Source organism: Pestalotiopsis fici, assembly GCF_000516985.1.
Source record: "Pestalotiopsis fici W106-1 unplaced genomic scaffold PFICI_Scf_10, whole genome shotgun sequence".
Taxonomy (NCBI): Eukaryota; Fungi; Ascomycota; class Sordariomycetes; order Amphisphaeriales; family Sporocadaceae; genus Pestalotiopsis; species Pestalotiopsis fici.
The window spans coordinates 943,756-968,177 of record NW_006917100.1 but is presented as its reverse complement, the minus strand read 5'-3'; the positions used below and the strand labels follow the sequence as shown (position 1 = coordinate 968,177).

Below are 24,422 nucleotides of genomic sequence, written 5' to 3'. Positions count from 1 at the left end.
AAAGGATCAATTGAAAACTTGAAGGATTCTGCATCGATCCATTCTGGCGGGTGCTGTTCCTGTTGCTGGCGGGACATGATGCGCGTTGGGTATTACACAGAGCCCTGCGATTGATATAATCCAAATGAACATGATAGTATACTTACTTGCCAGGCAACGACAATACCATACAAACAATAAATGAGCAAAGTAGGTATTCAACATTACTTCTACATACCAATCCAATCCCATTCATGAACGTCTTACTCTGAAAAAAAAAAGACTTTCAAATACAAAAGATGACTTCAATGCAAACTCTGCATTTCGTAGGATCTATTCCCTGGCTAAAGTGTGGAGCATGGCCTGTCAGCACTGCGCTGTGCCCCTACAGCCCCTGCACGAGCGACATGGAGGGAGCTCTCACTTTGTTGTCTTTGCGGCACAGCCAAGAATCCATTTTCCATTTCGGGGTGCCTCTGCGGGGTCCTTGCAGATCTTCTGAATATAGAAGCAATAAAAAGTACTTTTGGCCCTGTGTCTGTTCCAGAGATGGGATTCGAAAGCTGTCTGTACTAAACGCCACACCTGGGGCATCTGGCGTAGCAAAGCAGAAGCTCTAATCGAAAGCTCATGGGGCTGTGCAATGTTCATACTTGGCACTGCAATAGGGCTGGTTGCTTCTTGTAGTATAGGGCTGAATGTTCAATGGCTCGCTATCGGTTTCGCTATCGACTCCGCACCCAACTAACCTAACCTAGTCGTCATGAGCCACATAGCCTAATACCCTTCAATATTTGAAACAAAACTTAAGAGTGCTGTGCCCCAGCGTACCAAGTTAAAATTTAGTCGTTTGCGCTTGGATTTTCCCAAGATGACCATGCATGGTGCGCTGGAGCCTCGACATCACTGGCATCACGCCAATGACGTTTGATAGAAAGGTTCTCTTTGCCAATCCTTTGGACCTCGATCCTCTTCATGCCATGGGATCCCTCAAGTAGTCCCTCACATTGATATGACAACTGAACGTATTCTGTCATCTGCGGATCTTCAGGCCTGATGAGCTGAAGGATTCGACCCGCCCGCTACAGTCAGCAGCAGCATCTCGACCTTTGGATCTGCCTCAATACGTGCCTGGCTTCTTTTCAATCTACTGCGATTCAAACAGGACATTTCTCAACATTTCTTGGCAAAGAGCCCGCGATCGACAGAATAACCCCCAAGATGTTCTTCATAAATGATTCCAAGTTCTATTACTGATTCAACTCCAAAGTACGACCTAATCGTCATAATACGGCACAACTAATGGGTCAGAACTATCATTACCATAAGCGCTTCCCCCGTACTCTAGGTAGCCGTTGATATATGGCTGTGGTATCTCGCTCATGATCTCGGTGGCATTGCCAAACACCCAGACTGTCTGCATTCCCATGACCATGTGCGGAAGGATATGGCAATGCATCATCCACGCGCCGACATTGTCCTCGGTCACACGGAGCCTCCATGCTCGCCATCCCATGGTGTGATTAGCTTGGCCCGAGGTGGCATAGCGGTAGAGCTGCGTCGTGTCCCGCCGGGCTGGAGTGTAACCGGAGAACTGTTTCTCGTTTTCAGTGGCATTGTACGTTCCATTGCCCGAGCCAAGGTCGAAAAAGTGAGCGCCGTGCGCGTGCATTGGGTGAGAGTCGAACCCGCCAGTAGGTCCCGAATTGCTGAGCCAGACAATGTCGAGGGTCTCACCGACACGTGCAGGGAATGCTCGCGTGGCAGGATCCCATCCGCCGTTGGCGATTGCGGCATCATAGTCCGGAACAGTCCCCTGGGTATAGGCTGATACCAAGTACGGCGTAAAGTGGTCGACTTCGAGACTCTCCTCCGTCCAGGTCAGATTATTGGAGCTAGGTGGTGAAAAGTTAGTATTGCTGCATATACGCCGGAAAACAGGATAACTCAACATACTCCCATTGCAGCTTTCCATTCACGCTTCCATTATAGAAACCATCGACGACATGCTGATTCAGCTGGATATAAACCGTTCGCGTCACCTCGTCAAGGGTTGGAAAGGTCTCTAGCGGGTTGAGCGCCTCTAGAGAATACTCCAACCACTTTGTATACTCGGAGAGATTTCTCGTCAGTTGAACGGGAGATTCGCTGGGCAAGATTGCAGGAGGAAGTTGAGGATAACCGCCACGGGTGTACTGCAAGAGAGCGTAGCCAGACACGTTGGCAGGACGATCACGGTTCTCGTAGCGGATCCAGTATGAGCTCTTGCCATCCGCGTCCAGCTCTTCCTGTGTCTTTGTCTTGAGCAATGCGCTGAAGCGTTGGCCACTTCCAATCTGGATGTGATCGGTGGCGACGGGCTTGGTGTATTGACCGTCGGCCTCGATAATAGTCAGATTGGCATGACCTTCTATTCCCAGCATGATAAAAGATAGCGCCGTTGCACCGACAAAACGAAGTCGATATGTCTTGCCCGGTTCGACCGTCATCACGTACGGGGTGCACGATGGATCAGTTGCGTCACTAAATGATGCATTGCCAGAGCGATCGTTGAGAATTAATGCTTGCGTCTCTCCTGACCACTTGAAGGGATTGGCCACTAGTCCTGCGATTAGTGCCTCATCCTCAGTCGGGAAAAAGTCACCAAGTACGAGAGGAATTTCATCGTCATATTCGTATGGTTCTGTGTCATTCGCCCCATCGACAATCAATAGGCCGTGGGCAGTCAAGGCTTGGAGGCCAACGTGCGAGTGGTAAAAGTAGGTACCAGCATCGCCAATCTCGGGGTGGATTTCATAGTCAAAGTATTCGTTCGGGGCAATGGGCCATTGCGACACCAGAGGTGTGCCATCCGAGAATGGCGCCGTTCTTTGCGAAAGTCCATGCCAGTGCTACCGAGCGTCAGCTCTATTCATCTCCTCCAACTCTGGGGGATGAGCATTCCATAGGGGCTGTCTTACCACTGTGAGATTGTCATTTTGAATCTGATTATACACTCTAACCCATGTCGTCTTTCCTTCTACCATGTGTATCGCCGGTCCAGGTGATGTGCCATTGAAGACTACTGATTTTCGAGAATGGCAATTGACTGTAATATTTTGTGATGTTGCTATGAGGACATATTCGGGTTCCCAGGAGCCGTCGTGAGTTACTCCTTGTCGATATGCAAGACCTGGCTGCAATAACCCCAGGCAAGCGACGACTGTGAGCAACTTGCTCATCGTTCCATACATCTTGAGCTACTGATTAGACAATTGGAGTCATGTCACAAGCAAGGACGAGGTAGTGCTGAATACGTCAGACTTGGGCTATATATGATTTTTTTTTTTTTTTTTTTTTTTTTTTTACACCCGCCCATCACACAAGTTCTATTTAAAACATGACGGTACTCCTTTCCTGGTGGCTTGTCATTCAAGGCCAACTAGCGACGGCCCACGACTCTAGCGGTGCTGCTCTTTGCGCTACACAACCTGTGCGCGATTGCCGGATTCTGGAAGAGATCATCGCGTCTAGGGGCCAAACGGGCTAAGCTGAACGCCATGTCAGCACGTACTCTGTAGAAAAAGGAGCGGCTGTGTAATCGCGTTTCCTCAGCGGCGTTGGGCAAGCCGGGGTTGGAAGGAGGCTACCAGCTTGTGGTGCTTACGGACTGCACGGGAAGTTTGGTTCTTTTTGGTGATCTCACTCACATCCCTTTCGGTGATCTACAACGCAGGTGCGTATTCGCATATTACATACCTTTGTGTACACGTAGGGCTTTTGGCAGGCAGACTTGGCAGATACAGGCCATGATCCCAATACATATCACATCAACATCACACAATAGCGGGAAGTTGCCAGTCGTGTCACATAAGCGATAGCGGTTCCGAAATACGACTAGTAGTACTAGCTATGCCGCATTGTTTGTTTTCCGTCGTCAGCCCTACATTTGTGCCCCGTGGCTTGCCCTGGCTCAACGCCAAACCTTATATACGACCCCTTCGGCAATTGTTTAAAATGTTGCAAGAGAGGGAGGGCATGGGATACCAAATTCGTCAAGTGCCTGCGTAAGAGCTCGATGCAGTGAACCTAGAGTTTATCGTGCCGCGCGGCATCAGGCAGTGGGCATTTTGTCCACCAGATCGTGATCAGACAGGCGCTCCAATTTTGGACTCCTTTTAGGAACATTCGTGCAATTGAATGAAGATTTAAGAAATCCGTCGACTGCACTTGCAGCTTAACTTATATGCATTTGTATGAGATGCACTCATTCAATCTCCACCCCTTCTGTCCCTTGGGCGACGGCGGCGGACGGCAGATTCGGCGAGTGCAGCTCGGTACTCGGCACTCGGTACAAATGGACCGCCAGAACGGGACGCCATCATTGGCCCCAAAGGAGTGAAGAAGTTGGCCCAAAATCAATATCTCATCAAGTTTTTCTTTTATGATTCAAACTCACCCAGTCGAGATCTCTTAGAGATGGCGAAACAGAAAGTATTTATTGTTGGCGCAGCAGGTGAAACAGGAGGTTGAATCTTCCAAGCTTTGATCGAGGATGGTCATGATCCAGCAAATAAAGTAGGTATGTAGGTGCGCACAAAAGAGCCATGATCAGGAATTTCCAAAGCTCTTGCTCGTAATATTAACTAATGTTTTCTTCCTACTCCTACGACATTACTTGTTTCGTCCGAACAGAGTTAAATCGACAAGCCTGCCACTTATCAGCTCAGAGATTGGGTCGAGATGAATGCAATTATCAAAGAGAAGATTGGCGAAAACGTAGAGCTTGATTTTATTACTGTCCCTTTGTGCCTCTGGTATGAGGAAAATGTTTATCGACTGACAATATATAGTATAATAGGTAGGTATCGGCTTCGGAGATGATGCGGCGATTGGCAGGGGCCACAAATGCAGCGAATCTGGACCCGTCGCATCTGAACAACAAAGCTCTGCTGTTAGCGCAGTACACACATTCTTCATACGTGCGAGCTGATAATACGCATAAAAACTGTGATATATTGGGCTAAATGTACGGGTGGTCTTTGTATCCATATTTCCAGTTTATAACTTTTGCCGAATTCGTTGATGAGTTGGTTGCTGGAAAAGTCAAGCGATCATACCCAAATCCGAGCTTCTAGTTCCATGTGCATATATCTCAGAACAAAACCACAGCATATATTGTTTTTAAACAGATGATGAAGTCCTTCCCATGAACTATAAATGAGCAAATATGGTTCAAGCCGTTCATGGGCAACTGCCAGTCTGGCACTACATACGAGACTGGCGCTACGGAGTCTAACACCGGCCCGTCAAGCCGAGGCTTGAGGTGAAATAATGTGGAGAAATATTGCCAAAGCTCAATTGCATCTCGAGACATCATCTATCAACCCGCCAATGTATTACTACTGCTGACTGAATGTTAGACCACCAGAGTGGTTCGTGAGCAGCAGTATGAAATCTAAACATGGACGCGGGACCGCCCAAGGACCGCGCTCGGATAGTGTGTGTTCAATGTCATGATCGAAAGGTGAAGATATTGACTCCTGGTCGTGATGGTCTCGTCCTAACCCTGGCTAGGTCAAATGTGACTTGCAAGACCGCGAGGACAACAGTTGCAAGAATTGTCGCAGGCTCAATCAACGATGCATGTTGGTTGAAACTTCATTCCCCCCAAGGCAGGGACAGAGAGGCTGACTTGCTAATCTTGTAGCCGCCGCACCGGGGTTCGCAAGAAGCGTTCGCGACCACCGCGACAGACCAGTGGTATCGATGGGACTTTTACCACAGCTTCTTCGCCATTAGCACGCTCCAACTTCACTAGTTTCAATGAAGCTACAGATTTCGTTGCCGAAAGTCAACATGAGAACCTTGATATCATGCAACATGGTTCACCCATAGCATCGGGACGGCCAGGCGGGTTTATATCCTCTAATTCCGTCCTGTCAAGTGCACCAACGGCGACGTCGGGCGACGAAGCCGCCAGCCCTGGCACCCCTATTCCATTCGGTAGTACCAATATCTTAGATCAAACGGGATCGGACATCCTGCCGCGTGGGCCTATTATGCATGCCTTGACCGACGCATTCTTTGAACACGTCTTCCCATTCTATCCAGTGGTTGATCCAAGCGATGTGAGAGGTCCCAATTCATCAATTCTGCTTCAGCAGGTTGCCTGACTCGGACCGACCAAGACAGCTTGCGCCTGGCTCGCTCGCTGTACGGAAAAGTTAAAACGCTTATATATCTCAACTACGAACCAAACCACCTCACGGTATTGCAAGCGTTATGCATCATGTCTTGCTGGAGTGCTGAGTCGACTGATTCCATTACTCTGGATGGGCCTTGGCAGTGCATTGGTTCTGCAATTAGACTATCGATCCAGATGGGTGTACACAAGCAGCAAAGACATGCCAATCATGATCGTCCGGGCCTCCTGCGTCGCATATTCTGGCATCTTGTCGTGAGTTGTGTCTCAGAATCCATGCTAATATATACCACCAGAATGTGGATAAAATCATGGTAGCTTGCTGGGGCCGTCCTTCGGCCATCCTGCTCGAGCACTGCGACGTAGCGATGCCTAGCTTACAGGACTTTCCACAGCAGGGCAACGTACGCTCCGATATTGCCATGCGTATCTTCCAACTGGGTACCATCACCGGCACTGTTGTAGACATGACTTCGCGAAGGAAAACACCTTCGAAAGAGGACATGTCCAATGTCATTGCATCGCTTCGCTCATGGCATGATACACTTCCCTGGCACCTGCGTCTTTTCGACTCGAATGGACAGCGACTGGCCTACGATCGCATTGTGTCGGAAATGTTCATCTTTTACTTGGTCACAATCATCCTGTCGCAAATGCTCATGTGCAAAGAAACAAGTGCATTCCAGCCATCGGTAGTGTCTATTGTCTCGTCGCATTGCATCGCTGCCCTCTATGATGAGATACATTGCAGAAGAGATGCGCAGCATCTGATGCAGACACATGGCTTTCTATGTATGGCAGCAGCTGTGCCTCTTCTATTTTCAGTCCGTGCCTCCCAAGAGGAGGAATCTTATAATCAAGAGTCGCTTGACATTCTTTGCGCAGTCTTGGGGGAATTGCGCCAGAAATTTGGTGGGTCCGATCTCGTTCTCAAGAAGATTAATCGACTGCAACTTGAACGAGCGAATACAAGGACCAACACATCGTCGCGCGCGCAAGACGAAGAGCAAACAGATGCGTGGCACAAGGACATCTTGGAGCAAGCATCTGGGCTCTTGCTTCCGTTCCCCGCGGAATTTTGCAAGGCCATCAAATTCTTGCACACAAGAAATGACGATTCCCGGCAGCACGACGCATACGAAAGCATGCCTGGTGGCTCCGGCCTGGCGGAGTATATTGACCCAGCTTGCACCATCATGGATATCTTGGGTCTGGAATCTACCACGGATAATTTCTGGCTCGGATAAATGGCATTGGCCCCTCTCATACGGACAATGAAAACGATTGGAGGGACTTAGATTTTATGAAGGGGCATTTGAGCACCAGCTACGGACACAATCTGCCACGAAGCATTCATGTACAATAATCTAGCATCTGGAATAGTATCTTAGACTTCAGCCAGACAGGTTTTCAAATGATGATATTTTTTGCTTCTTGGGGGGAGAAACAGAGAGATTTAGAGGAGTTGCAATCAGTGTAAGCAATTACACAGTATCCAGAGTTCCATTTCATGTCTAATGTCGCAATCCTTATTGACTTGCTTTTGCACCTTGACCATACTCTATGTTAGCTGGGGCCCCTGAATAGTATTGATTATTTCCATGGGAGGTTGCCAAGTCTAAATTTTGCCACTTGGTGTGAATATCGTAGTTCGATTGCTGAACATTGGTGTTCCTAAAAGACAGACGGCTGCGGTCTAGATTATGCGCGGTTTGATCAAGATATTACAAACATACTTCCAGATAATCAATCTTTTGGACGGTACAGAACTTTTCCCTCTAGTATCCGAGGGGTATTTACATCATGGCTCGGGAGGGCCACAACTTCCCGTTGTCTTGCAAACTCCTTGATAAGCTGCAGACTCTCCAAAGCCTTGGCGGGGTCGTTATTGACACCATCAGGCTCGTTCGCTTCCAAAAACTCCAAGCCGTAAGTTGCGTCCCCGGTGATCAGGTAAGTAGTTGCTGTTCCATCTCTGTCTCGTGCATCGGTAGTGGTAAAAATGACAGAGATATGGCCGGGCACATGGCCAGGAGTCGGCACGGCAACGACGGTTCCATCCCTTGTGATGGGGTTCGACCTTGTCCAGGATCCAATACTGGCTCCGTCAAATGTGAGAAGCTCTGGCTTGAAGTCTTTGGGCCAGTGGTCAGGAGCACAGCCTTGCATGGCTGCGTATCGGGAGTTGTTCCCAAAGGCTTGCCAATGCTCGGCACTGACGTATACCGGAACCTCTGGTGCCAGCTGTGACAGTTCCTCGAGGCCACCTGCGTGATCATGGTGTAGATGGGTAAGCACAATGGCTTGAAGATCTTTTGGGTCGATTCCAAGTTTCCCAAGCTGACAGACGATGCCATCCTCTAGAGATATCTGAATTTGATTCACAATGTGGACGACGAAGCTGAAGGCTGAGAAGTAGCCGTCTTTGAGACAGTCTGGCGATGCACCTGTATCCACCAGGATTGGACCGTCTTTGTGTTTGATGAGGAATACGCCAATGGGAAGCCATGAAGTCCAAGGTCCCATAAGAGATCGTAACTGGCGGTTGAGCGTGAGGCGGCTGGCTGGCTGTCCACTCATGGACTCGCGTATCTTTACGCGGCCTGTAGAGATGAACTCGATGGGCGTGTCGGTGCCCATTGCTCTTGGCTCTGTTGCAAATTGAATCCAAGATCGTAACGAAAACATAACACTGTTCTTTTTGGAAAACCGTGAATGGGACTTTTATCTAAATTAGTAGTTCAGAGCTAGTTGCACGTCAACCGACGATACCGAGTGCCGAGCAACTGCGCCGAGCTTGCGAATCTGCGAATACTACTGCATTGTAATTGGCGAAAAGCCACAAGTTATGAAAAAGATGTCTACGAAATACCACAGAAAATACAATGCCATTCTGTTGAAAATTTGATACAAGGAAACACACGAGCACGGCATTCTTGGCCTATACAACGTGGTGCACCTCAGAGCTACAAGACATCCGGCTGATCCAAGTACCATGTGGAATTACCGCCTCCCATTTCCCTTGTCGAAAAGCCGTTTCCAAGATACTGGAAGCGATTTCTCTTATTGTAATAGTCAAACTCCCAGTCCTCGCCCCTAAAAGCATCAAGCATGTGGAAGAAGTGAATACGACTCCCCGGATGCAGAGCAATGACGGGGCCATCTTGAGTCCCATTCTTGAACCAGGACACACAATTGGAGGACCAAGCCGTTCGCGGCATAAAACTTTGAATATGCTCAAAGTATTCATCCACGGCGGACTGATGAGGCGACAGAGACTTGACTCCCTCAATCTGGCACTTCTTGATGATGCGGACTACGTATTTTGCTATGTGCTCCGTAATGGTAAAGACACTGCCGTGCCCGATTGGTGCATTGGGACCAAGGAATGCTTTGGCAAGTCTGATTAGACATGTAAAGATTTATTTGCAGGGCGTATTGAAATACGTACTGAAGTAATTTGGGAAATTCGGCACGGCCAATGACATGTATGCTTTTGGTACATCCCGAGTCCAAACGTCTTGAAGGTTGCCTCGGCGGCCGATGATCGGGAACCGAGGACAAAATGAAACATTGAATCCTGTTGCACATACTATAGCACCGACCTGAATGATCTCACCTGTCATCAACAGCAAGCCTTCAGGCACCACCTTTGAGATCGTATCGGTCACGACTCTCACATTTGGTTTTGTGAGAGATTCGAGATAGTCCACACCCGGCGTCAGTCGTCGGCACCCTAATGGAAAATCGGGTATCAAGGCCTTGCAGAGCCGGTCGTCTCCGCCCAAGGCCTGGGACATGTACGCAGTCGCTTGGCTGTGCAATCTATTTGCGAGCTCGGTGTCTTGCAAGGTCTGTTGGGAATGTTAGAGGGGCACTAATAGATCGGAGTTTTTCCAGGTTATACCAGCGGGAAATTCCCATTGACAACTTCTTCAACTGCTTTCACAAACCTGTGATAGTAGGCCGGGTCGGATTTGAACCTCTCGATTTGGGCTTCAGTGAAATTGGAATTCTCGTCCATGGCCACTTCACCCAAGATACCGTCTCCAGCTCCCTGAGCCAGAATCTGTAGCCTAGAAGGAACGATCCATGTCGGTTCTCTCACAAAATGGATGGGATGTTTGACATCTATGCTCATAAGTCCTGCAGATTCTGTGGAATTCTATCAGTATATCTCACCTCGTTGTATTTCTGGCAGTATTTGAACACCGGATGAACCATTGCCAATCAGAGCCACAGTCAGATCCGTGTAATCAAACTGTGAAGGCCAGTCCGCACTATGAATCAAGCGGCCTTGGAAATCATGTAGGCCGGGAATATTGGGCCATTTCCAATGACTGCAGCATGAGTGGTTAGTTCTCGACTCTCTCAAAGTATGCCCAGTATGCCTAAAAGGGGATAGATTGATACAAACTTCAATATACCGCTTGAATCCAAGAGAAAATGGCAGTAGTCATCAAATTCTGTATCGTTGCGGAGATCATGTACCCTCAACCGCCAAAGACCATTGACGTCGTCCCAGACTGCTCGCTCAACCTGGTGTTGCGTTCGTATCGAGTCATGCATTTGCTCCTCCTCGCATATTTGGCACAGATAGGCCTCAATCTCAGTCGAGGTCGAGAAGAATCCTTTCCACTCGGGATTGGGACGCCAGGAGAATTGATAGTTGTGCGAAGGTACATCGCACTTGCAGCCAGGATATCGGTTCTCAAACCAAGTGCCGCCCACGCTGGGATTTTTCTCGTACACTACGTGCTCAAAGTCTGTGAGGTGCAAACGAAGGGTGCGAATCATGTTGATGCCACTCATGCCCGCTCCGATATTGACAATTCTGATGTGTCTGGTATTGCCAAGCGGCTGTTCAAGAATTTCGTAGGGTGGCATTGGTTTCTTCTCGGCGCTCGAGAGATGGCCAGAGAGCTGTGCTATTCTTTCACAAGACATGATGGCTTTCGTAGGCCGCAACTAAGAGAATATGAACGAGGAATCGAGTGCTGTCGCTGTTGAAGATGGGAACTAAAAGATTGACTTTGTTCTTGAACCATACTGTTTTCAAAACTGTTGAAGAGATGTATAAGATTATCGGCATATTTGTGATCTATACACCTGCTCGGCTCATACGATTCGGCTCTGGTAGCTCGGCTCAAGTCACTCGGCTCTGGGAATCTTGTTCAGCTCAACCGAGTTGGCTCGGTTTTGATGAATGTTGTACCTCCCTTGAATTTCACAAACACCGAGCCGTAGGTGGTAGACAAGAAATGCTCATTATCCGGCATGCTCGGTGGTACTGTGCTCATTGAGAGAGAGGCCCTATATATGACCTTCGAGGCTTGGTCCATATTGGCGCGATGCAATCACAAGGAGACTATATTGCATGTTCGATGCTCGGCCGTCGGCATTTCGGTACCGGGTTTGTCAACAGACTAGAACATGACCCAATAGGCATATAATTCGAGTTTTACATAAAAGGCAGACTTTATGGTCCTCAAATTATATCCTTATGTTCCTACAAGTCACAAGAAACTCTCTTATCCTACTCTGCAATATGGCCGATCTACCAGAAAAACAGTTGCAAGGACTGAAGATGATGCAGAAGTATTTTGGAGAAGAACAATTGAATGCTCTGCGTTCAAAAACCGTAAGTGCCTCCTTGATGGTTAATCACCTATCTATCTTCGTAATACTGATCAACGCATAAGAGGGATGATAAGCCGAGCAAACTAGGAGCAGAATATATCGCGGAAGTCTGCTTCTCATCCTATGCCCGCCCTGGACTTTCTTTTCAGGATAGAGCACTGCTCAACATGGGCATGCTCATTGCATTGAATCGAGGCCCGGAACTGCGCATCCACATTCATGCCGCGCTCCGCAATGGCCTTTCAGAAGAAAAAGTTCTCGAGGCTTGTAGACATGCCATGATTTACTGCGGGGTTCCAGCGGGAAGAGACGCTCTAGGGATTGCTGGAGAGATCTTTGAGGAGAGAAGACAAGTCAAAGAGGCGCCGCGTCCTAAGCTTAGCTGATTTTCGTTGCTATATACCACGGTCAGAGTCTCTCGATGACCAATTACGGCCTTGTCTTCACGAAGTTCCGCGTGAGCAAACAGATGCGTGGTTACATCCAAGGTTTACCGATACTCCAGCGACATTGACATAAGTTGCGACATTATATACTAGTCAACAGACACGATTCTTACTTTTGTCATCATAATTACACAAGATGACGCATGGATCATAACGAATCGCCTAATCGTAAGAACACTTCTTCTGGATCCAGGAGGATAGTGCCATGTGGGATGTAATAATAGAGCAGAGCCCGCATGACGTGCCAAGAAGGCGAATGATGGCTTGCACCTCAGGGCTATCGAAAATCCATCCATTTTCCGGTGACAGCGATACCTACTATAGCGATGTTGACAATGATGGCTGATGCGAGATTTTACATGTAGCTTAACCGATGCCCGTTGAGCCTGTGTTCAACACGGTCTGTGTCGGCAAGAGGTCGGTGACACCTATGGGGAGTTCCGGATGGTAAATCATTTCATTCCCAATGTCTGGCCCAGACAGAGAAGAAGCAGCAGTGGCTGGACCATGTTCGACTTGTCACTACCCTGCTTGGCTTCTGGAGAGACTGACGTGGCAATGCAACTGTCTCCTTAGAGTTGCAGTGTGTCGTCCACTTACAGGTCAGTTGTGATGATGGCGAATGATCCGAGGATTGACGCCAAAGGCAATAACTTGGTCGCTGACCGCAAGTTTTCTGTTTCAAATTCAATATGAATGCATCGCTCCTGAAATTTTCATTGAGCGGTTAAAATCATTTGCTGGATTGGAGTATCCAAGGTTGCTGACTATGATGCCCGACTAGGGTTCAAGGCTCTATCTTGAGAGCCAAGCCTCGGAAGCCAAGCCCGCCCCTTTTTTGTACATGATACGCGGCGGTCGGTATATACTCTTACCAAGTCACCATTATCGTAACCGTTGAAAGCTACAAACACTGAGCCGGCGCATTCACGAATCAGGAAATCTATCGATGCACAGTCCCATCGTTTCCCTGTCGGCAATAGGGACTTTGCCCAGTAGGCGTTTCGCATCATCATCAACATACTAAAATGAAGAAAGTCAGCAGCCTGGAACAGCCCTACCTATATTAGCTGCCGACAGGTTATAAACCCAATCCAGAACGGAGGGAGATGGCACGAGCCTCTCGTCTGCTCGTTGCGAATTGCAGAAACATGTCAAAAGGATCCAGGTGGCGGCGTGCATTAGCGGCAACCGCTAAGGCGATGAACTGAGACAGGAGAGCGCCGGATCTGGGCTCGCTGGGTGCAATCATCACAAAAACTTTCTTTCCTGTCCACTGGGTTGTTTCCGCAAATGTCGATCGACAGGCCTAAACGGCCTGACAAGAACCGACCCAAGACAAGGCACTGCATTTCTTCTAATTTTTGATCATCTTTTCATCATTGTGTCAATAGTCGCAATCGGTTTTACCGGGTAATGCTGGGTAAGAAATCCAACCTACCAGTTTCCTGGTGACACATGGAGCTGTTATAACAGTCACATTTAAGACGGCAGGACTGCCATGTTCCCGGTAATCTGTAATATTCATTATAACCGACCCACATTGGCTCCCAGCCAAGTAAGCTGGAAGCATTCTGGAATGGGGGTTTCTTCTTCTTTTGGGCTTGAGAAATCTCCACTAGCCAACCTATCGCACCATGGCCCGGAGATAATGCTCAATAGTAGTACTAGCACAGTAACAGCAGTGGGACATGAAGAGCGAAAGAGGGCACATGGCACGGTTCGTGACTCTGGGTGCCCGCCCCGTAGCAATTGGTGGGAATTGCAATTAATATCCGACGCACTACTGCACCTTGGAGCTTCTCAGTGTCCATCTTTTTGCACTGGCGCCCCTTTGGGACGATTTCCTAAATCGATAGACTTTTTATCTCGGGCCAGTCTCCAGTGCACCACCAAGCCCCTCCCCTAAGCCTTTTCGTGGTGAGCCAAAACCAGGCACGGAGGTGTCAGATCTCTATTAGCCATAGTGACAAGAAGGCCGGATGCAAGTAAACCCAGATCTCAGGTACTCGAGTAACCTTAGATGCTTTACTTTGGTAGTGTAAGATGTGTAGACGTAGTGTACTTTTTCACGACGGCGCCCGTTGATCGGCACCACCTTGTGACGACCGCGAAAAAAAAGAAAAGAATTTACCATACATGCGTTTAAGGCGCGCGCGCGTCGCGTGCACTCGCCCGTATAGACTTCCATATCTGTAGAACAGCCACAGTTCAATCAATCAATACCAAGCTGAAATAAAGCGAACACTGACCCTCGATACTTGGGGGAACGTGCGTTTGCACCTCTGTTTTAGCACCTTCACCTGCCCTCCTCACACTACGTACAGTGGTAGAGTAACTGGGTGATAAGTCAGGAAGGTACCTACACACACATTATTACACTACTACGACTACTACAATTTTCTGTCGGCACCGCAATCTCCCACCAACATTGGGGCATTCAGAACAGACCTTATTACTTTTACTCATTTATTACATTTGTACTACACACACTTTTTAGAGTTCCCACATTCAGACTGTCGCTGCCGTTTCAGCCTCCTCCTTTAAGCTTGGAGCCGCGCGTGGCCATTCAAGTGTTCAGCTCGTCGCTCTGACACTTTCTGCCTCATCTAATGCGGCGGCTTCTCCTCTTCGTTAATCGGTGCCGGATAACTCAACCGAACCAGCGTCGCGCATTCTGCCAAGTACACTACGCACCAATACCATTTGACTGCCGTAGGTACTGAGTTTTAAGCCACCTGCTCTGTGCACCTACAATCTACATTACATTTTAGTGTAGAGCTCCAGAAGCTCGTGCTATTTTCAAGACCTAATTTCGCATGTCCATATCTATGCTACCTGTACCAAACAATACCGACCGACACACACATACCTCCAATCAGCTCTGATTTGCCTGACCAGCCACAGATTTGCACCTGGACTCGGCATTGGCCCAGTAGCTTCTGTTTGTGGTGTTCGCTATTGTGGTGTGCCTGTGCCGTGCCGTGCTTCTGTACCTTGCAGCACATCCAAACAGCAATACATACCTAGCTCTACGTACCGGTATTCGCCTTCTGCTTCGTCCAGTGGCCAGCCACTTTGCCCGACTAGGTCATTCCACCCGCGACGAATCAAATGGTCAGTGAGGCATTGAATGTACACCTACTACTGCCAGCGCATATGCAAGCACACATGTTGCACAACCCAATCGTCTTTGAGGTTCGCACTCCAATCGTTGTCCGTATGCTAGGTTCATGTTGCCCCAGATCCGCAGCGGATACCCATTCATCAATCTAAGCGAGAGGAGGGGGTCCCTGACATTCAGGCACACGCTGCGCTTTGGGCCCGCCCGCGCTCCCACCACTACTACTTCCCCGTTCAGCCGTTTCTACCGTCCCGTTCTACCATACAGTACATTACATACAGCCTGTGATCGTCCACATCGGAGCGACTGCAGTTTTGGGGATCAAGGGACGATAGAGTGGACTGACTGGCTTCGACTTGGGTCTTTGGCTGGGTCTTCGGGGCTCCGTTGTCGAATTCATTCAAACCTTTTAGCGTACTGGCACCTTACAACAACAAACTCACCGAACATACACCTAATTTTTATTCCAAGCTGCGTAGTGTCGCTTGCATCGGTCGAATCGAATCGGGTCGTGTCGAGACGAATCGACACTCGAGTCCCAGCCTCCAATTCGCGACAACGCACACGGACAAACACTGCCCAACGGCGACACGGCATCGATCACACGAGTCTCAGTCTTTTCTTTTGCGGTTCCACGTCTCCCGTTTTTGTATGGCGCTATTCGACTGTCCCTGCTGTCCAACCTCTCCGGCCTGTTTAACCTGTCGTCCTCTGTCCTCCCCGAACTCATCTTCGCCAGCTCCAACCGGATGGACTCGACGCACCCGATGGGGGGTAGCAATCGCTCCCATCGACGCCGGCCCAATTTGAACGTTGACACGTTCGCACCCAACTCCCCCTCGCATAGACGAGATGCCGCCCCCGGAAGCTCGCCGCAGCGGAAAGCCCCGGGGTCTGCCAAAGGCAAACCGCCTGTGTCGAGCCGGGCGCTTAAGCTGCAAACCACCCCTTCCGCCGCGACCACCTCTTTGAATGGTAGAGATCGTAATTTCGAAGAGTCCTTTCTTGAGAACGACACCCCAGTGGATATGGCCAACAAGGAGAACGAGCCAGACTTCTCGCCAGAGAGCTCCTCCAAATCGCCAGCAAATTACCGGGACTCACATGATCTTTCGCTGCCGGCGCGCCAAGTTACTCGCGATTCTCTCGTCACAAATATGCTCTTGTCGCTGGACGCCTTCTCACTTTCGCAGATAAATACGCCAGCAACCCCATTATCTCCCTTTGACGAAGGCACGTATGGCTCCATGTCAATGAGCGGAGACAGAGACGACATGATTAGAACCATGTCGGGCATTTCGGCACGTCCTGGACGCGGTATGCATAGTTCTTACAACCATGGCCATAGCTACACTTATAGTTCCGACCTAGAGGGAACGGACGATGGCACTAGTCGCATTTCGAGTCAGTTCTCTCATGGCCGACGCAGTAACAGCAGTTCTGGCTTCCAAACGGGGCTTGGCCGCATCAATAGCATGCAGGAGACATCCTCTGCTCGCGCCAACACTATGACCGGTGGGAGACCCCTACATTCCAGGGGAGGTAAAGCCAGCAAAAACAGCAGCATAAACAGTTTTGATGCTGGCGGCACTGCACATGTCTTGGGCAACCATCGCATCCCCCATGGTATTGGTCGGAGATCTTCAAGTTTTGACTATCCTCCATCCAATTCTGGAAATACAGCAGTCGATGGTAACGGCACGTGGAATATTGACTTTTCCAATTCCCTGTTCAACCCCGACGACGAAGGAGCGCCGACGCCGACAGTACCCGGAGGGCCACGCCGACCTACTGCAGCTCTTCTGCCGCCTGCACCCCCAACATTACCCAAAAAGCCAGAGCAAGACGAACGCAAGAGAAGCCTGCGTTCTCGCGGCTCCACCACGACTGGACGAGCAGCCTCGAAGCATCGGCAGCACGAGATGCCTTCCCAACCGGTGGTCCACGATTTGGACTCGGCTCCAGCACCCAATGTTGGCTACGAAAAGTCACAACTACGGGAGACTTCTAGCACAGCCCAAACTCCGCCAACGCAGCCAAAAGAGCGTCCGGGCTTCTTCCGAAAGATATTTGGCGGATCATCAAAGAACACACAACAATCCAGCCAGGACCCTCCTGATCCAGTTCCCGTTTCGACACCATCAGCTGAAACAATCGAACGTCCAACCTCAAAGACACCTCAGCATATAGCCTCGCAGATAACACCGTCGTCAGCCCCTCCCTCAAGGGACTCACATCAACCACAGCCTCCTCATGTTATTCAAAAGAAGTCGTCCTTCTTCAGGAGACGGAAGAAGTCTATTGCCGAGCCGCCACCTGTGCCGTTGCCGCCACCAAATCTGGCATCAATCCCCAACAAGGCAAGAAAAGTCCTAGATCCCATGGACCTCGATGACGATCCCATCATGCCCCTCGATAGAGTTGAGCATAGCCCTGCCAGTAGTTTGCGCCAGGTCATGATTCCATATCTCAAGAGCAGCAATCCTGCGACACCTAGTGGACTCCTCCCTCCACGGATAGAAAGAGAAATTGTATCTCCAGAGTACGATGTCGAAGACAGCGAGTATGAAAGGAGACGAAAGACACGCGGGTTCTCGCCAGACTATGACCCAACGCCTAATGCAACCATCAGGCCAGTCAAGTCACAATCGGCACTTAATACTCGCAATCGTGAATCCCTGAACGTGGACGTACCAAGACTACCAACGAAAGCCAATGGTGCAGCCCGTGAGCTTCCAGAAATACCGGGCGCCAGACCGAAACTTGGTCGAGACACTACATTCTTTGAGGATAATAGTGATACCGAGGTCGACAGATCTCACATTCCTGCGCCCGAACACAGGAGGCCATCTCTGCTGAGCCCAGCGGAATCTCAAAGTCTTCCTGGGGGATTCCCCACCCCGCCTAGCACTACTCCGACAAAAGAGCTACCTCAACCACCGCTCACGCCCGAGCACAAGACGATGAATGATCGATTTTCCCTGAAGGAAGCTGCCTCGCCTACTTTGGTGTTACAGCAGAATGTCTCGAATGAGGAAGGCAGAGCTCGCCCAGATAGTCTTGGACTTCCCATTCAGACACAAATCACGAACAGTCCAGGCAAGCTTAATGTCTCGGGCCGCAACACGCCTCTTCGGACTGGATCTACGTCGAGCCTTCCGAGTGTTCATATTGAAAGCCCGGAATCAATCGTCAAACCTGCCGGCTCCCCATTGGACGAGCCCGAAATCACGGTCGGCGAGCCAACAGAGGATGATAGGCAGAAAGCACAACGCATCTTTGATGGCAGCGAAGATTTCATACAGAAAGAGCGAGCAGCAGCATGGATGGGTGAAGAAGGACCCGTGCGGCAACGAACTCTTCTAGCCTATATGGAGCTGTACGATTTCACGGAGAAGAGTGTTCTCACCGGCCTGCGCGAGATCTGCGACAGGCTCATCCTTCGAGCCGAGACTCAACAAATCGACCGGATCTTGGTAGCATTTTCTGAGCGCTGGTGTGCGTGCAACCCGAACCACGGTTTCAAGGCAATGGGTAAGGTTTACCTCGAATTGGTTTTATCACAAGTCGCTCTACTAATTATTTTCAGATGTAATCCATACCATGTGCTATTCCATAATGCTGCTCAACACCGATCTCCATGTAGCAGATATTGAGCACAAGATGACACGCAGCCAGTTTATCAAAAATACCATGACTACGGTGAAGGCCGCCTTGGCCGATTCCATACCTGATGCCTTTGACCGTCCAAGCATCTTGCCAGGCAGAAGCTCCATGCTCAGTCCGAACGACAATGAGTCACCAGTCGCCACTGAGCAGGAAAAGAAAAATTGGCGGGCTTCTTTCATCCCACCAAGATCTGACTCGAGGATTGGCGACTATGATCAGGAGCCCGATTCTTGTGGTCCTCTCGTAAAAGCACCATTTAATGGCACAATGCGGCAATGGGAGGCACAGATGGAAATTGTGCTCAAGGACATTTACAACTCGATCCGTGATGACCGGCTACCCCTATTTGGTGGTGCCCCAGAGCCGCCACCGCAACAGCAACCGGGAGGTCTATTTGCTATGAATGTGTTGAGACGCACGCCGAGCGTGATTAGTAAATCTCCCTCTGAGTCTGCTTCAACCACTAGAGGTCGTCTCGAAGGCACTGGTGGTCCAAATGGACGATGGAGTTCCAAGAGTCGGTCGCGGCCACGTCTTGGTACTGCTGGCTTTTCATCTAGTCGCACTAGCTTCGATGATGGAAACTCCATCTGGAGCCCTGCTGGGTCGTCAGCCACCTGGAGTCGCTACTCTCTGGGTCGGACTCAGACTTCGCCGTCAATGGATTCGCTGGGATCGCATTATCTGCACAGCGATTACCACCAATCGATGGGTTTTGCAAGTGCCCTCTCTCAAGCCATCATTCGCGAGGACCATCAGCTTGAGCTCACACGCTCGGTCATGAGTGAAGAAGTGAATGGCGCCGCCCTCCTTGACGACGAATCACTAGAATTGACGGGACCGCCATGGATGAAGGAAGGCATTGTCATACATAAGCATCATCTTGACGGTATCGACAAGAAGGCTAAAGACCGGAACTGGAGCGAGGTGTTTGCTGTCATTCAAAAGGGACAGCTGAGCCTCTTTTCCTTCTCATCCAAGTCCACACGCCAGAAGACACGCCTTGGGCGCAAGCACGGCGCCGGTGCTGTGGTCGGCGGTGGAAATTGGCAGGAAAATGCCACCAACTTGGGTACCTTTTCGCTTCGACAGACGCTCGCCTCTGCACTGCCCCCTCCTGGCTATTCCCGGACACGGCCGAATGTGTGGGCTCTTAGCCTGCCAACGGGTGCTGTGCATCTTTTCCAAGTAGGCACGCCGGAGATTAGCAAAGAGTTTGTCCTCACGGTCAACTACTGGTCTGCACGCCTGTCTACTCACCCGCTGGTCGGTGGCATCTCTAATATCGAGTACGGATGGAGCGATGCCTGCATCAATAATGCTCTCGTAGCTGCTATGAGCAATGACAGCCACAGTACGACGCGGCCTGGTTCAGCTGCGGCGGGGCGCACATCAATGCATAGCCGCAACGGAAGTCGCCAAAGCAGCCTGAGATCTAGTTTTGAGGTGGGAGGTTCTGGAGTACGTGCTAAGCTCCCTGGTGATCGCATTCACATCTCGGAATGGGCACCGCCGGCGCAGTCTATGCGGCCGTCAACCTTTTCCGAGTCTGAACAATTGGAGACTCTTGAGGCATACGTCAAGAGCATCGAAGATGAGCTACAGAAACATAATCAACTCCGGTCGCCAATGCTCTTGGCATTTACTCCTAGGGGAAATAACGCATCCAAGGCCATGGCGAATTGGGAGAAGAAATCGGCCTACCTCCTGAGGGAAATTGTCAAATTCAGGACCTATGTCGACTCTCTCCAAACGGCCAACACCAGAAGAAAGGAGATTTATGACGAAAGAGAGATTGCCAGACGTGCAGCCCGAGGCGACCACGACGAGGAAGAGGCCATGGAGGACGAAGACGATGACACCAAATTTGAGGTCTAATTCGAACAGAGAGAAGACGGTTCCATCTCGTCTATTTCTAATCTTTACGATATATATTTTTTGAGCGATTCTCACGACGTCTGCGACTTTTGATCTTACCAATCTTGACGAGCATAGATGGTCGTGGGCACTGCTTTCGCTTGTTCTTGATACCCGAATTGGCGCACTTGTATTTACATTCTCTAATTTCTTGTACGATGTTAGCGTGTACAAAATGGTTACGAACGGGGAAATGGCACAAAGGGCAAGACAGAAAAGAACACGTTGGCTGTATCTTACAATACACAGTGGACGTGGTAAATTAAATGACATGACAAATGATGAAGCGACATTATTTGGGAATAAATATAATGCAGCTCTGCTACTTTGTGACAACGGCATTTGGCTGCTAAACATTTATTTGGGGTTTCTTTCAGATGTTTCTATCGGAATATTCGTCTTTTGTACTCTATGTATGGATGGTGGTGTGGATATTTATGGGATCATTACTTGTCGCATCCAGATATGCATTTGCTACTCTAGAGCCAAGAGCACTCCGCAACCGAAAGGCTGCCCTAATGCACTTGTCCACCATGTCACTGCCTCGACGCAGCCAATACGCGCTGTTGCAGCTTCTGGGAACCACCTCGCTTGTCCGCCTCTACATAGGCATCAGTGTCCTCGGGCGCAGGCCAATGCCACGACGAGTCCACCTCGGCAATCTGATCCATCTTGGCGGCCAGCCGCGCGCGCACGCCGTCGTCGAGGCGTGGGCTGGCAAAGGCGGCAAAGGCGCAGAGCATCTTGGCAACCATGAGCCGGCCGCCGTCGCCCTTGCGCTCCACCTCGTCGTCGACCAGGTCCTTGTTGTCGAGGACCCAGTCGAGCAGCGCCACCATGGACTCGGTGTCCTCGAGAAAGGCGAGCGTGCGCATGTACCCATGCAAATGAGCCGGAGTGACAGGGTGTAAGAAGCCCGGCAGCTCGAGCTTGAAGTCGGGTGATGACGGGACTGGGGCCGTTATTTTCTTGAACATGTTTCGGAGTACTTCATCAGCCGCGCGGAGCAAGTTTCCAGTACGCGAGTCCCCGTGCATGAGGTGAATTGGTAGGTGTGAATCGGAATGCCGGGAGTCCATGTCGACGCGAACAAATAGCGACACGGCCAGTTTCTGCACTGTGCGGCACAGGTAAAGGAATATTTCTGGATCAGTTCCCACGCCCGTTTCGATGCTGCCGTTGAGCTGGAGGAACAAGTCTAGTGCTTCCACGTCGTTGGCAACCCGCTCATTCTTGTTCACGAGCGCGAGGTTGGCCCTTGCTAGAGTACGACAAATGATCTGCCAAGCGGGTCGAAATGTTGCTGCTTCCGTGGTGCCCGGGGCCAATCGAGCCTTGGTGAGTGCGATTGCTTGGTGTAACTGACCCAAATCGGTACTTGATATCTTGTTTTTGCCGCGCCGATCGGGGTGGAGGCGACATAGCAATTGTATATAACTTCTAAAAACCAGCAGAGGTATGCGACGCAGAATTGTGTGGAGATAGCCTTTGTTTGAAAACATGTGAGCTACAGCATCAGCATTGATGGTGCTGTCTCGCAAGTACTGTTGCCCTTCGGCAAGTGAGCGCGCATGGGACACTAGCGTTTGGAGACAAATCCCTTGCGGTTTCGTTCCGTGACTCAACATGTGTTGATATAGGTTTTGCAAAGTAGGGGGCGTCAGTCGAGCTAGTTCGTATTCGCTGAAATTGCCATGGTGGACTGGGTGCGTTTCTCGTGAGTCGCCAGGTAGTACATCCCTCGTAGCATGCGTCTCTGCAGCTTGTAGCTTGAGGAACATTTCAGTATAGACCTGCAGGGGAGGGTCTACGTCCGTGAAGGATGTAAACGCTCGCCAAGCCTCTTGGGGGTTCCTCGTGGCACGGACTTTCATTGCCCAGACGGTATAAAAGTTGTCCTGTTCCTTTTCGTTCTTCCACTCCTTGGGTGCAAGACTTCTGGTCTGTATCGTGGGCGGTTGGTTGGTAGCTTCACCACCGAGGACATTCAGAGCTCTTTCGTATTCATCTTGCGGGTAACCTGCTTCCGTCGATAGGGTGCCCGCCCTCACACTCCGCGACTGGTCATCTTCCGGCGTCCTCTTGGCGTCGTGACCATCAAAGTCCTGTCTGTAGGGTGGCCAGGACTTGGCGTATCTCATTGCAACTCCACGCTCAGCGGCTGATTTCTTTTGTGCCACCAGCACTTTTCGAATGGATCGATAGCTCAGCCTATCTATGACAAGCGGCCGTTGCAATGAATCTGAAGTAGAGAGAAGTTTCCTTTGGGCTCGCCAGTTAAATTCCATGTTGCGAATCGGCTCAAAAGATGCAGGTCGGCTGAACTCGGCTAGTGCCCAATTAAAAACACGGCATTGCTTATGGTATAAATTTTCGCCCGTTTCAATAGTGTGTAGATTGATCAGATAAGTACTGGTGAGGTCTGCAAGAGCTGGTATGGACCTCGGCCAGAAGGCCAGTACACGTCGTGTCAGCCTCCGCAGGAGAATGATGAATTTTGATACACTCAGTCTGACTCTGTGATCTGCTGGTACTGTTCCCCCTGTATCACGTGGGTTGCGTGCCCGGGGAGTCATGTACGTATTCATGATATAATCCAAAACTTTTCGCCAAGAGTCTGGAGATCGAAAGGGGCGGCCGCTCGAGAGGACGTTCATCAAGACGAATATCGGCTTCGGCCTGTCGCTGGATACAAGCCGAGAGACACAGTCATCCCCGTTCTCGCCCGACAAGATCCAGATCCAATGATCGATATCTGCCTCACGCCAACCTCTTCTCTCTAGACTGTTGAGACGATCCTGCCACAGATCAGGGTTGGATTTGGACACGATAGCCGCTAGCTCTTTGTCATTCCCCAAGTCCTGCTGCCTCAAGAGCTTCTGGAATGTCATCAACGGCAGCCGCTCACTGTTGATCTTGGCCATCGTCCTGAAGAGGTGGCCATAGCGATGGGCCTGCTCTGGATGTTGGCGCTCTAGTCTCAAGGCCAACGCGCGACTTGGTCTTATTTTCAAATTCGGGAAGCGATGTCGCCTGGTACTGGTCATTTCCGACAATGTCTGGGCAAACGTTGCCCGGGTACCCCATAGAGACCCAGCTCGTCGTGGTACGATTAATTGTTGGGCGCTCATCGTATATCATGGAGCGATAGACTCGACCTGACCCTAAGAAGTTAGCTTGTGCTTTGAAATTCTGGCCAGATCCCATGTTCCACTGAACGATATACTGACTTTCAAGAATCTGTATCGATTGATAAAATACACCCGGTGCCAGCTCTTCGAATCGTCGATTGGTGCAGCGCCGGCATCGTTACTTCCGCAGGCAGGCGAAGGCAGGCTGAGCGCTCTGCCGCCTACAAATATCGATCAGTAAGCATACGAGTCGCACGGATGACTTGATTCGAAGATGCAAACATGAGACCACGCGACTCTCGGGGTCTCTTGTTCTGCAATTCTGCAATCCG

The 24,422-nt window shown here is 50.1% G+C and overlaps 6 protein-coding genes across 6 annotated transcripts; 2 read left to right on the top strand and 4 right to left on the bottom strand.

Annotated features, from left to right (window-relative positions):
- Nucleotides 1-1,255: 1,255 nt before the first annotated feature.
- PFICI_12542 (uncharacterized protein) lies at nt 1,256-3,212 on the bottom strand (the record flags this gene model as incomplete). The annotated part of the gene is made up of 3 exons (XM_007841123.1): nt 1,256-1,874; nt 1,936-2,870; nt 2,940-3,212. 3 exons carry the CDS (start codon nt 3,210-3,212, stop codon nt 1,256-1,258), a joined length of 1,827 nt encoding a protein of 608 aa, XP_007839314.1.
- Nucleotides 3,213-5,422: 2,210 nt separating this feature from the next.
- PFICI_12541 (uncharacterized protein) lies at nt 5,423-7,410 on the top strand (the record flags this gene model as incomplete). Its single annotated transcript, XM_007841122.1, has 4 exons — nt 5,423-5,460; nt 5,669-6,089; nt 6,341-6,418; nt 6,460-7,410. 4 exons carry the CDS (start codon nt 5,423-5,425, stop codon nt 7,408-7,410), a joined length of 1,488 nt encoding a protein of 495 aa, XP_007839313.1.
- A 499-nt stretch (nt 7,411-7,909) lies between these two features.
- On the bottom strand, nt 7,910-8,803 carry PFICI_12540 (uncharacterized protein; the record flags this gene model as incomplete). Its single annotated transcript, XM_007841121.1, has 1 exon — nt 7,910-8,803. The coding sequence occupies one exon, from the start codon at nt 8,801-8,803 to the stop codon at nt 7,910-7,912; it is 894 nt and encodes a 297-aa protein (XP_007839312.1).
- Nucleotides 8,804-9,129: 326 nt separating this feature from the next.
- PFICI_12539 (uncharacterized protein) lies at nt 9,130-11,110 on the bottom strand (the record flags this gene model as incomplete). The annotated part of the gene is made up of 5 exons (XM_007841120.1): nt 9,130-9,554; nt 9,615-10,017; nt 10,071-10,294; nt 10,346-10,503; nt 10,581-11,110. The coding sequence occupies 5 exons, from the start codon at nt 11,108-11,110 to the stop codon at nt 9,130-9,132; spliced, it is 1,740 nt and encodes a 579-aa protein (XP_007839311.1).
- Nucleotides 11,111-16,140: 5,030 nt separating this feature from the next.
- PFICI_12538 (uncharacterized protein) lies at nt 16,141-20,920 on the top strand (the record flags this gene model as incomplete). The annotated part of the gene is made up of 2 exons (XM_007841119.1): nt 16,141-18,907; nt 18,963-20,920. The coding sequence occupies 2 exons, from the start codon at nt 16,141-16,143 to the stop codon at nt 20,918-20,920; spliced, it is 4,725 nt and encodes a 1,574-aa protein (XP_007839310.1).
- A 575-nt stretch (nt 20,921-21,495) lies between these two features.
- On the bottom strand, nt 21,496-24,090 carry PFICI_12537 (uncharacterized protein; the record flags this gene model as incomplete). Its single annotated transcript, XM_007841118.1, has 1 exon — nt 21,496-24,090. The coding sequence occupies one exon, from the start codon at nt 24,088-24,090 to the stop codon at nt 21,496-21,498; it is 2,595 nt and encodes an 864-aa protein (XP_007839309.1).
- Nucleotides 24,091-24,422: the final 332 nt, after the last annotated feature.